Source organism: Rattus norvegicus, chromosome 10 (genome assembly GCF_021556685.1).
Source record: "Rattus norvegicus strain SHRSP/BbbUtx chromosome 10, alternate assembly SHRSP_T2T, whole genome shotgun sequence".
In the NCBI taxonomy this organism is placed as follows: Eukaryota; Metazoa; Chordata; class Mammalia; order Rodentia; family Muridae; genus Rattus; species Rattus norvegicus.
The window spans coordinates 24,824,422-24,837,797 of NC_141543.1; the positions used below are offsets into that span (position 1 = coordinate 24,824,422).

Sequence of the window (13,376 nt, forward strand, 5' to 3'; positions counted from 1 at the left end):
ACCAAGGCTTTCCTTTCTTACACTGTTTCAGAAGCTGTTTTGCTCATATCTGTGATCAAATCACTTCACAGTCCTTTCCCGGGGGGGGCGGATTCTGAAGGTAGGGCATCTCCTAGATATTACTAGTTGGTATCGGACAAACCTGGCTTACAATTCAGAGGCATCTGGTGGCCTAAGATAAGTTGCACCAACTAGGACTCCCCTACCCTCATTGTGTCATAGGTGTCATCATCAGCACTGTAGGGCACGATGTGCCTACAAGTGTGGGCTGTGATATTAGCATCTGGAAGCAGGCGGTCAAATATAAAAGTAAATTAACAGGGGTGGGTATGCCTTTCACTTGGTGACAAGGGCACAGTACAAACCCTCCAGTTCTGAAGTGGTTTGCATGTGTTTCTCTAAAGCTCTTGCATTAGAAACTTAACCCTCAGTCCTTGTATTGACCATGCAGTGATATCAGACCTTCCGAGGCTATTAAGGTTAGATATGGCCATAAGAGTGGGGACCCCATTGAGTATTGGTCACTTGACCAGAAGAGCCATCTGACCCAGCACACTTGTTCTGCCTCATCACGTGACTCTCCCTTTTAGGCCATGGTGCAGCAGAAGGCCTCACTGGATCCCAAGCAGACGCCAAAACTGCATTCCTGAACTTCCCTCTATCTTGAACTGTAAGAAAGATGCTGTAGGGGCTGGGGATTTAGCTCAGTGGTAGAGCGCTTACCTAGGAAGCGCAAGGCCCTGGGTTTGGTCCCCAGCTCTGAAAAAAAGAACCAAAAAAAAAAAAAAAAAAAGAAAGATGCTTTTTTTTTTCTTTGTAGATTTCCAAGTCTCAGACATTCAGTGGTGGTGGCAGTAAAGAAACTAAGACTCTTGAGTTTTCACGCCAGTTTGATTGACACCCTTGCATCTCCCTTGAAGGACTGAGTTAAGAAAATGATACGCCGAGTGAGTGCCAGGCTAAGGGCGGCTGTAGTGTGGTGACAACTAGTTGTCATTCTCTCGACTAGCATGGTCGTGCATACAGGTATGTAGCCAAATCTACTTCCCTTGTCCTCAGAAGTGATGTAACACTTGAGTGCTGTGTGAACAGGAATCTATGGGTTTCACTTTTTGCTCTCTGTTTTATGGGAAACAGAGGTCGGTAGTCCCTTTCAGACCCAGGGAGGAAATTCACAGGTATTGGTAATTTTTATGAAGACAGAACTTAGGGATGTTATTATTACGGCAGCCTGTTGAGGAGCATGGAAGGGATTGGAGGCCCAGAACTTTCTGTTTCAGACATGAAAACAGCCTCTGAGTCGGTGTTGTACAAGCCTCCCTGGTGAGAAGCAATTGATTCTGCAGGACTACAATGGGCTCGTGTCTGTCTGGAGTTACAGGGAGTGGGGAATTGTTTTCATTTACTTGTTGAGATACCTACCCTGGTTGTCATTGGAAGCACTTCTGTTTGAAGGTTAAACACTGGGATTCCATTAGTTTGTGATGATGGGAAAAAGCAAACCCGTGGAGTTCAAACTTAGAACTTGGAGAGAAAATGGAATGGGGAAAACATCAGGCAGGACAAAGGCTACATGGTGCAGACATCTGCAGGGGAAGCCATGAGGATGTGGTCCCACCCTTTAGCTCTTCCAAGGGTCCTCAGCTCATGCTTCAATAGGGATTGTTGTGTGGTGGCTTGAGGCATTTTGATCATTGCTTACTTTAGGAATTCAAAGCTGTCTCATTGTTGCCCAACCTCCCTTCAGCCCCTACCAGCTACCATAGCAAGACGGAAATAGGAAGTTAGAGCAGGTAGCGGGCCTGAGAATTGGAGAAGGGGCATAGACACTTCCCTGGAGAGATTGGCATGACTCAGGTCACCAGGACTCAGGCTATCCTGGGCACTCAGGGGTGCTAGAGTATTAGGTACTGGGGAAGAATTTAGCTTCCTGTCTGAGGGCTGGAACCAGCATTGGCATTTCCCAGTCTTAGCTCACCTCTGCTTGTGCCTCGGTTTGCCCATCTGGGTAATAATCATACCCACCTTTTAGGGTTACCTACTAAGCTTTAGGAAGTAATTTTTGTAAAATAATTCTTTCTTACTCTTCACTAAATCCCAGTGGCTTAGCATCTAAGAAATGCCCATCCTCCCCTAGTTCTGAACCCTGCATCGCCATTCGTTGACTACCACAAAAGCATAGCCGTATGCTCAGCTTCCGCTCTACACAGCTCTGCTCTCTGTCGTGGGAGAGGTTGGAGTGGTTCTCAGTTCCCTTCCTCTTCCTTCAACCTCATCCGAGAAACCTGACAATGGACATCCTCATGATTTCACAGATAGGCATCTCTCCAAGACAGACACCACTTTTGACCTGCTCATGTAACTTAGAGACACCAGAGAAGATTCTTGAGGTTGCCTGAGCCAGGAGAGAAAACATGGCATCGAGATGAGTCAACATAAGCCTTCCTGCTCTGGTCCCCAGGGCTCCTCCCACCCTGGGAACTCTCTTCCCAGTCCTTCAGTAAGAGACTCAGACAACGAGGTTCATTTGAGCCATGGCATCATTTTTTTAATGACGGTAAGGAAGAGCGGCAGTTTGAAGGTGATGGAGTAGCAAGGGGCTTATTTAAAAAAAAATGTAAAAATATAAAAATGTTAATCGAAAACAAAACATTTTTTTTTTGGTTCTTTTTTTCGGAGCTGGGGACCGAACCCAGGGCCTTGCGCTTCCTAGGTAAGTGCTCTACCACTGAGCTAAATCCTCAGCCCCAAAACAAAACATTTTAAATCAGTTCTTTCAAGTGCTGAGACTTAGGAAAGAAAACAAAAGACAGCTCCTCCTAGCTGTGAATTTGAGTTATGACCTGTGTCCCTTGAATGCTGGGGAGAACATTCATCCAGCACTGGCTGGCTCCTTGAAGTCCAAGAATCCATGGTGGTGGTGGTGGTGGTGGTGGTGGTGGTGGTGGTGGTGGTGGTGGTGGTGGTGAGTCTTTGTCTGTTGAGCCATCCATCACTGTTGGTGGTGGCCACAGAAGATGCGAGGCTTGTCATCACTTGAGTTCTGGGGGCCCCTTGGGATCATCTGTCTCTTTTAAAGCCTTGTCTCCTTGTGGAACTCCAAGGTCATGTGCATGCTTCCCTGCTGGAGCTCCACAGGGCTTGGCTCAGCAGTGCCTCACATGTCTGTGGACAGGATGTCTGGGATCTGCTTGCTTTCTTCACCCGACTTGCTAGCCAGCTTTGTGGGAAGATACACAAACATGTCAGCAAGATGGGATTTGTATGTGCACCATCAGGGAGCACCCCAGACCCCACAATCTTGACTCATGCCTAAAGACAAGTGATTGGACATTGCAACGACCTTGAGTTTTGTCGGAAAGCTGATTTGGGGAAGTTTCATAGACCCCTTGCTAGCTCTGCACATAGCTTAGCTAACTCCGTGAGCCTGACAAAAACCATCCTGGAACAGGGAAGGATCAAACAGTATAACGATGGGGAAGTGCTTAGCATGATGCCTGACTCACTCACACAGCCTCTCAGGCAACTTGTGATTTTTATAGTGTCTCTGCTCTGATTCATAGCGCCTGGAGGATCGGAAGTGCGTCTGTACCTTCTTGATCCCAGATGAGGACTGACAGGGTGACAACAGGAGGTGGGACTTCAAGAGTCAGTAATTCAAAACCAACTTTTAATTTGAAGGGTTTTTGTAATGTAAGAAGCATAGGAAAGTGCTTTGTCACCCCAACCCCAACCCCCAAAAAGTTCTGTTGGCTTCTGAAGATAGTTGGCTGCTCAGAGAGGAGCTCTAAAGGAATGCTTAAGTCAGGGTTAGCTACCTACTGGTTCTGAGGTCCAGAAGCCTCTACTCCACCAGAACTGGGGTAACTCTTGCTCACAGGAGTTACTAGAAGCCCCAAGGAGCACTTCACGGTGGGCATGGCTAGACAGTTGCCCTCGACTTAGGATCCCTGGCCATACCCCTTAGGGAGTAGCCAAGGACACATGCCCACAGGCAAACAGTGTGTAGACTCTCCCCATTTTTCCTTCAGTTGCTCTCTCTCTATAAATATCCCCTCAGCATTCCCTCTCTTTCCAGCCCTTGGCATCCTCACCATGGTCTTGAAGAACTGATTGACTTTCTTCTTTTTCAGGGTCTTCTTGTCACCGTCTGAGACTTGGAAGAAGGTCTGACTCAGGCGGGGAGATGTGCTGGCCTCATCCAACCCAGGCACGCCTGCCACCGAGAGTGTGAGGGCTAGAAGGGAGTCGGACGTGAGTGAGTGGGTACAGGAGGGAGGAGATCCCAGTGGACAGGGTGGGTATCTTAAGCCTCGGGCTGCTCTTTGGGTGTCTCCTGGCCCTTGGCAAAGCCTTGTCCAAATGGATCCAGATGGAAAGGGGATGAGAAGGGGAGGGTCCTGGGCCACTTGGGCTCATGTCTTCAGGGTGCTGAGTCTGACCTCGCCTTCCACTGACTGATCTGCACGGGAATCTGACATTCAGTGCACTGGTTTGAATGTGCCACGATGAGGATGGTGGTGTTTTCCACATCGTGGGTGGGTGCCGTGGTATAGGGGGTGGGGATAATGAGTTAGGGCAGGGCCAAGCTGGAGCTGATGTCTTTACTGCCATGCGCTATTCGGCCCCAAGGGGGCAGCACCAGAACTCCCTTGTTCTAGTCTGCCCAGCCCTCTGCACAGAGCCTGCATGGAGCAGCACACACCAGAATTAGATGCATAGATGCTGAGTTCCTGACTGAAGGTGGGCCTCCCTCTTCTAATGGGAAGTAACTGGGGGCTGTGGGCATCCTCGAACAGTCAGACATGGGCACAGGTGTCATCTGTACACTGAACACCACAGCCATTAGGTGCTGTGGCAAACTTTGTAAATTTTGAAGTAGTCTTTCTGGTCAGCAGAAGTGCCAAGGACCTTGGAGATACGTCAAAGGCACACTCCTGAGCCTGAGGGAATCTGCTGCCTGCAAACGCAGGGATTCACGGTAGGGAGTGGTCCCAGAGGGACAGCAGACTTCTGCGCCAAGTAGAGCTTGATCCCATGGCCTTCTTAATGGGGGATGTTGAGAGAGTCCAGAAGCCACCCAGCCTGCCTTGCTCTGTACAAGTAGTTCCCATCCTTCCTCTCCCTGACAGCTTGGCAACCCACACTACCTCTTTCCCCAGGTTGGTAGTGGGAAATACATACCTGGGATGGTGGGCATGGACTGGCTGGCAAAACTCATCTGAGAGAGGATAGACACCCTGGTGGGGACGGTTGCATGCTCCGAGAGATTGGTGTCACTCATGAACTCGTGCTTTCTAGAAAGCTACAGATGATATAACACACAGAGACACATACACACAAACACAACAGACCATAAGGGCTTAGCATACAGCAACTATAGGTCCTCCAAGGTCAGGGGAAAGTACTTAAAGTGGCATCTATGGGCCTTGCAGCACACTCAGTCTTTTGGTTCTGCTTTATACCATCCCGTGTTGGTCTGTCTAATATGTCTGTGTAGGCTGCATATTATATAACACTAGGAGTGCAGGAGAGGGTCTGTTCAGTTAGACTATCGGGTGAATGGTGTTTTGCAGAGTCCTGGAGCGTAGAAGATGTGCCCGTCCTTCAGAGGCCCACGAGGATGTTTATGGGATTTTTTTTTTCTTCACCAGAAGGCATCAGCTGGCCCCGCCCTCTCACCAGCCCCACCCCTGTGGTAATGGCTGATGCTCTCACTCCCTTGCTGGACTGCAGCATCCTTTCAATAAAACTTTCCGTCGAGCACAGGGCTGCATGATGCCGAATCTCTTTCTTAGTAGTTATTAGTGTTGAGATTCTTTTTGAGATAAGGGCTTACTCTGTAGATGAGGCTGCCCTGAAACTCACTATGAAGCATAGGTTACCCTCCAACTCATTATACTCATCTGGCCTCAGCCGCCCTCCAAAGAATGATTAAATCATTTTACTATCTATAACAATATATATGGTTGTGTTTTACTCAATATATAGTATATTTACAAATAATTCTCTATATATTTTATATAGAACGTTTGGTTGAGGGCCAAGGTGGCTGCTCTCCCCTGTACTGGATGTTCAAGCTCTAGAGTCCGATGGCTTGGGTTCAAATCCTGCCTATGGAGGAAGCACTACTTCCTATTGGACAGCTTCCTTCCTCTAAGACCCAGTGCAGTGCGTGAGCCAGGCTCCAGTCCACCCTCTCAGGAGGTCTGGGCTGCCTGGCACAATGTTCTGAAGAAGAGCTGGGGAGGACCGGGCACCTTTGCTCACCCGCTTCAGTTCTGACTCCGCTGCTGCCTTCTCGTCTGCAAACACCACGCTGCTCCTCTTGGTCCTTTTCTTGGATCTCCTCAGCTTGACCTCTGGCAGAGTGCTCCCTGGGGAGATGGGCTCCTCCTCCACTTTGGGAGTCTTGGGTGTCACTGACTCTAGATCAAAGCTGAAGGGCAGGGGAGGAGCAGTGGAAACTTGTTAGAACCTGAGAGGGACATCGGGGACCTAAAAGGACTTTCGTGCTGACTTGGCTATCACGGCAGGGCTGGGGGCCTGATCAGTTATCTTGATAGCAAATTAGAAGTTGCTCGCCCACAGACATTCAAGATGGAGATTAGAATGGTCGGATGACTGAAATCAAGAGACATGGCAAGGAGGTGACACAGTTAGAATATAGATCTGGGTTCAAATCCAGGCACTGCTGCTCTTTTAGCTGAATGACCCTGATTAGTCTCTCGACTTCTCTGAGTCATCATTTGCTCAGTAAGAGGGGAACGGTGGCCCCAGTGCCTGAATGGTAAGCACGTGGTATCTATGATGCAAACAGAGATGTTTAGTAGGGGAGATGGTGGTGTGGGAGCCATGCTACTATGGGAGTGATATAGGGAGCACTGGACCCCGTTAGAGGAAAAACCATGTACAATGCAGGCTGGGAGAGGGATGCTGGCTGCATCAGTGGGCAAGAAATCCAGTGGCAGTGGCAGTAGCAGGTTGGGAGGGAATTGAGGTGGTGGTTGCAGTTAATTCTGGGGGCTTTGGAAAGCCACCAGCCTGTCTCCACTGTCAAGGATGCTTTCTTAAAAATGGCACCAGACAAGGCGGGACCTGCTGAGTGACTCCAAGGCTTCCCTGAGGTTCCCGCTGGGGAAAGGCTTTAAAGTGAATGGAAAGGAAGCCCGCTCCAGGAGCTCCAGGAAAAGGCTTACCTTTCTGAGACGACCTTGCTGGGGGTGCTGCAGTCAGAATTCATGGAGGCCAGGGAGATGATGGACATCTGCCTATAGGAACGCAGCATGGACCTGGGGCGGCCCAGTCTCCGGTCGTCAAAGTCAGGCTGCAGGTAGAACAGGTGGTGAGCATCCAGAGGAGTAGAGCTTTGCAGCCTGGGCCTTCCCTCCTCTGGGGAGGGTGGAAGTGTGGACAGGGCATCGGTGCAAAGTTCCCAGCCAGCAGGACCACAGGGCTGCAGGATAAACACTAGCAGCCTCAATCCCAGGAGAGCAATCACTAGTCCTTACGTCCTTAAGTTTCCCCAATCGAGACAGCATCTCTATTATTCAGTGACCTCACAAACCATCTTTCTTTATGCTAATGAGAGGGCTTGGGATGGGGCTGGCCTGTGCCAGAGAGACCAACCCTCTTGTTACAGGGATAAGACTTTGAGTCACATATTATCAACACAACCTCCAGAGAGGAGACAAGGAACAGAGATGAACCTCCAGCCCGGGACTAATGATTCACTCAATCCTGGCTGAGTAGTGCAAGCTTTGGAAAGATTCTCCACACTTGAGCTCTAGTGAGCTCCCTGGTAGGTGATCACATGCCAATATGCCAGAGGGTGATGTGTCCTGATAACACGGAAGTTCCCTGTCTTGGATCCTCTCCTCCCTCGCCCTGTGTGACCCTCATCTAGCTACTCGTGATTGGTGGCCTCATCTGAAAGCCTCCGTACAGAAGCTCCTCAGTGTATGAGGTCACATCCCACTAAGTCTGCTGTTAAGTTGAAAGTGTAATCTGAAAACACATGGAATCTACCCATATATAATGTGTGTGTATATGTGTGTGTGTGTGTGTACATATATATCTATTTGTGTGTATATATATGTGTGTGTGTATGTATATATCTGTTTGTGTATATATATGTGTGTGTGTATACGTGTGTGTATATATGTATATGTGTATATGTAATATATATATGTGTGTGTGTATATATACATATATATATGGACTTTAAAAGTATTGCACAATCTGCTTATATTAATCACTTGATATATATCAACTGTATTTATAGAAGGCTGAGCACGTAGTAGGTGTTCCATTAATGTAGCCTTTATAACTACATTCTCTTGAGTAAGCGATAGTTCCATAGGTCTAATTATGACTGGTTTACCTTTAGGGGTGATTTTCAAAGGTCTAGGCATATAGGAAAGTTCCCCCATGGCCAGCCCCTTTCAGCTCTTATTCCCACAACCCTCCCCGTCCCCAGTCACAGGGATCACTCATACCATCTCTCGGACACCATACTCCTTTTCCACCTTCATTTTCAGGTTCTTGAAGCACTCCTCCATCCGGTCATGGAAGGGGCGCAGGTTGTCTGACACCCTTTTCTCGTGAATCTTAATTCCTGCTCCCAGGAAGGGGATCTGAAGAGAGAGGTGGCAAGCCATGGCCCTCAGCTAAGGGGGGCTGGCTCAGGAGCTCAAGTTGACTTGTTAACGCTTCCTCAAGGGCCTTCAGGTGCTCCGAGACCCACATGGTCCCTGGACAGGTATAGCCTTGGGATTTATAATGGAGGGTAACAATGACCCCAGATGCTCTAGTTTACCCAGACTTGTCCTTGTCCCGGGCATTAGAAGCCACAGACATGGGGAAGTCTGAGTCCTCAAAAAACTCTGCAACGTGTCGGAGTTCAGAGAACAGAAAGAGGGACTCTCCAGGGCTTTGCCTCACAGTTTTGTTTAAGAAGTATTCAGGAGTAAATAAAGTGAAATTATGAAGATAAGAAGTCAGGCAACAGGGAAGAGCGAGAAGGGAAGAGAGGCCACAGCCCCTTCTTACACCGTGGGGCCCAATTATACTTTTCATAGCTGCTATGAGTGTGCTGGTATCAGAAAGTTCTTTTATTAGTAGAGAGTTTCTAGACAGTGTTGCCACACCCCAGGAAGACATGAGATGAGGGAAGAGTGGGTAGAGAGAGACACAGTTTGTCTTATCCACGAAGGAGGTCAGAGCACGGAACCTCAGAGACCTGGAAGGGGAGGAACAGAGCCGCAGGGCTCAAGGCTCCAAGGAAAGTTTGAGAAACTTAATTGCACGGCCCTCTGGTAAAATAGCTAAGACAGCCAAGATAGGGGATAGAACCTTTTTAGAGAAACGAGCATCTCCACCAGGGTGGGGTAAAGCCATTTCTGTCTCCTTCTCTTAGCTGTCTTGAGAGACGAGACGTGCAGGGAGACACACACTCTGCAGTGAGATGGGCACTCAGCTGTAAGCGTGCCGCGCATGGGCAGGAGGAAGGTAGCTGGAGGCTGTAACTGACCTTCGAGAGCAGAGGAGGGAGTTGGTGGTTAGAAGAGGCCATCCTGCTTCTAGGAATGAAGGAGGCACTGGGGGGCAGAGGCAAGGCTGTCCCGGGAAAGCTGAGGTTTAGATCCATGCCCAAGGTGCCCATCGCTTCACCTTGCAGCTAGGTGTAATGCGCTCCTCCTTTCTCAAGAACCAGAAACTTGTCCTCTAAAACAACTAGATCATGAAACCTGGGACTCAGGGGGCACTGTACCCGAAGGTACGAGGGGGGAGGAGCAGCCGCCCCCAGACTGAAAACAAGCAGATGAAAAGAAAATGGCTTAGGAGTGGAGCGATGACCACTGCACGGCGCCCAGATGGCCCAGCGTGGCAACCAGATCATCTTCCCGCTGACCACGTGGAAGAATCTGCTTCTAGAGAGTACAAGTGACCCGTGTAGGTGCGCAGGTTCAAACGTGGGGGTCACTTAGTTGCCAGGCAATAAGGCCACCTTGCTGACAGATGACCCTTCTCCCTGGCATACTGATTCCAATTAGCTTCACTGGGAATTCGGAGGAATCTGCAGGGGTCACCAGGCACTGCAAAAAACTCACCCAAAATTAACAGGCAGGATAGGGAGCATGGGAACAAAGGGACAGACGGATGTGGAGGAAAGTCTACGGAAAGCTTAAGATGCTCCGTTAAAAGTATTACCAGAGGAGTCTTCCATAAAGATAATATGGCTTTAGTGTTACACTTTAGATAAGACAGGAAATTGGTCATCAATCTCCAGGTGTGAAGAGGGAGGAGGGAGGGGCAAGGATGCCCAGTGACAAGCACGCAGGCCAACCAGGCTAAGAGAAGCCAGCAAAGAATTATGGGTGTTAAACTACAGATCAGCTAGACTTCAACATCCACAGAACACTCCATCAAAGCTTTGGAATACACATTTTCCTGTGTGAGCACGCCACTCTTTCACAATAGACATTTTGCCAAATCCCATGGGTTTGGGTACATTGTACTTCTGTTTTTATTCGGTTCGAGGGATTGTTATAATGTCCTTTCTCACATCCTCAACGATCCCTCTGTCATTTAAAAGGGCATTGTTCAGTCTCCGTCTATGCGTACAGCCTCTGAGGTTTACCTTGCCATCTATTCTGAGGATCAGAAAGGATAACACAATATGGTGTAATAATTTTTAAGGGTAACTTTTGTTTTATGTGAGTGATTATGTATGTGTGTGAGTGGGAACGGAGAGGGATTCAGACTCTCCTCAGGTCTGCTGGCAAACAGGGAAGCTGGTACGGACACCTTGAAAAACTGTTTCTTATATCCAGGAAGGCTGGACTTGAATGAACCAGCAATTCTACTCTTACATGTACCTTGAGGGAATGGAATGTACACCCATTTACCAACAGGAGGACGGATCGATAAATGGATCTATTATTTGTATGCTATATACTTACAAGGCAAAATTTAGAGAACGTCAAATCTTTGATAGGTCAGGCAACCCAGTGAATTTTAAGGGTATGAAAAAGAAGATGGACTCATAATAGGATGAGTTGTGTGTTTTACTTCTATGACATTGAAAAGTTAACCTTTGCTGATAGAATTTAGCAATAGATACTAAAGCTACATTTCCAGCAAAATTGATTACCAAGCATTTCCAGGTCTAAACACACCCAACAAAGATACAGCCAGAGCCCCAACTAAGTTGAAAATAACCTAATTCTAATGAGCACAGAAATTAATACATTTGGCATCATCGCAAGGTCTATCCGTGTAGGCTTCTAGACAGCATGGAAAAAAGATACCAAGGTGCAATGAAATGAGCAAACTTCACAAGCCTAACCGACAGGAAGATCTGTCCATGGTGGTTCCAATTCTATAGAGGTCAGCAGGAATCCAGGGCAAACTCTGGTGCCTAGGAATGCATGCTTGGGGAGCGGAGCTCTTTTTAAAATGCTAGGAAGTAATTTCTATAAAAGCAGGAGAGTGGCCAGCCTAGCTGAGGGCTAGTAATGACTATAGGACTACACAGGCAGCCTGAGGGGTGCCAGAGAAGCCTATCACATCTAGGTGTGTGTGGCAGCATTGGGGGTGTGATGTCTATAGATGCTTGGTACTAAACCAAGGAACCATATTTGCATATGCACTTTCCTATATGTAACGCTTCACAACAGAAAGCTTGAGAGAATAATACGCCATAGACGTTGTCCCATGCAATCAGAGCTTTACAAAGAACCGCTAGCAAGATCCCAATCTCAAAACCTACGAATTCTGATAAAAACTGCATATTGAAGACTTCAGCTTCCTCTGGTTTAATAAAAGTCCTGTTTCCCTTTAAAGTCTAAGGTCCTGGAGTCTTTAGAAAATCCCCAATGTGAGTGTAGCGTTGCAAAACAATGCCATCCCTGGAGTGAAGCTCTAATGGGAAGGCTCGGGTTTGCCCATCCGTATTTCTGTGTAGCCTGGCACTGTGCCTGGGACACAGTGTGGGGCTCACTAAACAAGGGCTCTGAGAGTGGGTGGAAGAGAAACATACCAGCTGATGTGCTGAGTGTAATGACAAGAACACCACAGCACCTACACAGCAGGACCACACTATCTGAATGACCGTGCGTGCCGTAGTTAGAGCTCCTGGACACAGTAGGAGAGAGGCATGGCTCAGGGCACTTTCCTCTGGGATTATTGAATGGCCTCTGTAACCTGTGGCTTTGGGAGCCATAGGTCTTGCTATGGAAGAGGTAGACACTAGGGGGCGCTTCTCAAATATGCCTCATAAACTTTGAGGCAGTGATATCTAATGCAAGCTGCTTTTAGTCTCTCATGTGTTTGGAATCCTAATCAGCGCCAACACTTGGGAAGAATGTTCTTAGAAGGTGTAGCCTGCAACAACTGCTCTGTAAGGCTAAGCCCCATCCTCTGAAGACAGTGGATTTGGCATGGAGAACTAACCAGTTGAGAACAGGCTCCTGGCAGAGTCCCACTAGCAGCACACAGTCAATAAGTGAGACCTGGTAGTCCTCTCTGGATGCTCTAGGAGGGAAGGGACCCTTCCTGCTTCTCAGCAAGGGAAGTAACATTATTTGAGTACTGAGGGATACAGCTGGCCCCAGGAAGATGGAGACACTTGAGGAATATTTAAGTTTCATGGGTGGCACAGAGTGGGAAACAGAGAGAAAATTCCAGACACACCTAATGCATTCAGGGAAAGCGTGTCTGCAGCGCCCGCTCAGCGTTTCATTTTTAAAGTCCCACTTTGCATAAATTGGCAGAGGCAGGGAAGGACCTGAATTAGGAATACTTATTTTAAGAAAAGAGTCTGCACCCAACGCTTCTTAGTCCCTGATTTCCCTGGAGTAACCAAACCCCGTACCAAGGAAGGCGCGATCCTCTTTGCATGGTGACTGGCAAGGAGTAGGGAGGAGGGGTGGGCAGCCTGCAGACTGCTACTCCTGGCCCCAGGCCTCTGCTCACTCCTCACCATCTTACCCCTCCTGTGTCCAACAGTGCACCATTTGCAAAGAGCCCAGACCCAGCAGGCGTCTGAGGAGGCTGCCAAAGACTAAAAGGAGGAAGGGTCTGGTTCTTTGAAAGCCCCTAACTGAGGGGATCCAGCAGATTGTTTCTTCTTTGGAAAAAAAGAGAGAGAGAGAGAGAGAAATAAAAGAGAAAGGGAGAGCAAAGAAAAGGCAGAGAGGAGGAGGAAGATGTGAGGGTGTGGGAGGCAGAGAGAGGCAAATGACAGAGAGGGGAGAAGCAAAGAGCTTCTAAGAGCCACGGACAGATGCACAGAAGGAGGTGGGGAAGAAGAGTGGGCAAGAAGAATACGACAAGACAAGGATATAGAGGCAGACAAATAACAGGTCCTCGGG

The 13,376-nt window shown here is 48.3% G+C and overlaps 1 protein-coding gene across 1 annotated transcript in view; it reads right to left on the bottom strand.

The window, feature by feature from the left end:
- Positions 1-2,522: 2,522 nt before the first annotated feature.
- Positions 2,523-13,376, bottom strand: part of Dock2 (dedicator of cytokinesis 2) — a 418,958-nt gene continuing 408,104 nt past the window's right edge. Inside the window, 6 exon segments of the mRNA NM_001419946.1 lie at positions 2,523-3,220; positions 4,095-4,237; positions 5,185-5,305; positions 6,271-6,439; positions 7,200-7,327; positions 8,499-8,636. Coding sequence (NP_001406875.1) covers positions 3,158-3,220; positions 4,095-4,237; positions 5,185-5,305; positions 6,271-6,439; positions 7,200-7,327; positions 8,499-8,636 — 762 coding nt within the window. The 3' untranslated portion in view covers positions 2,523-3,157.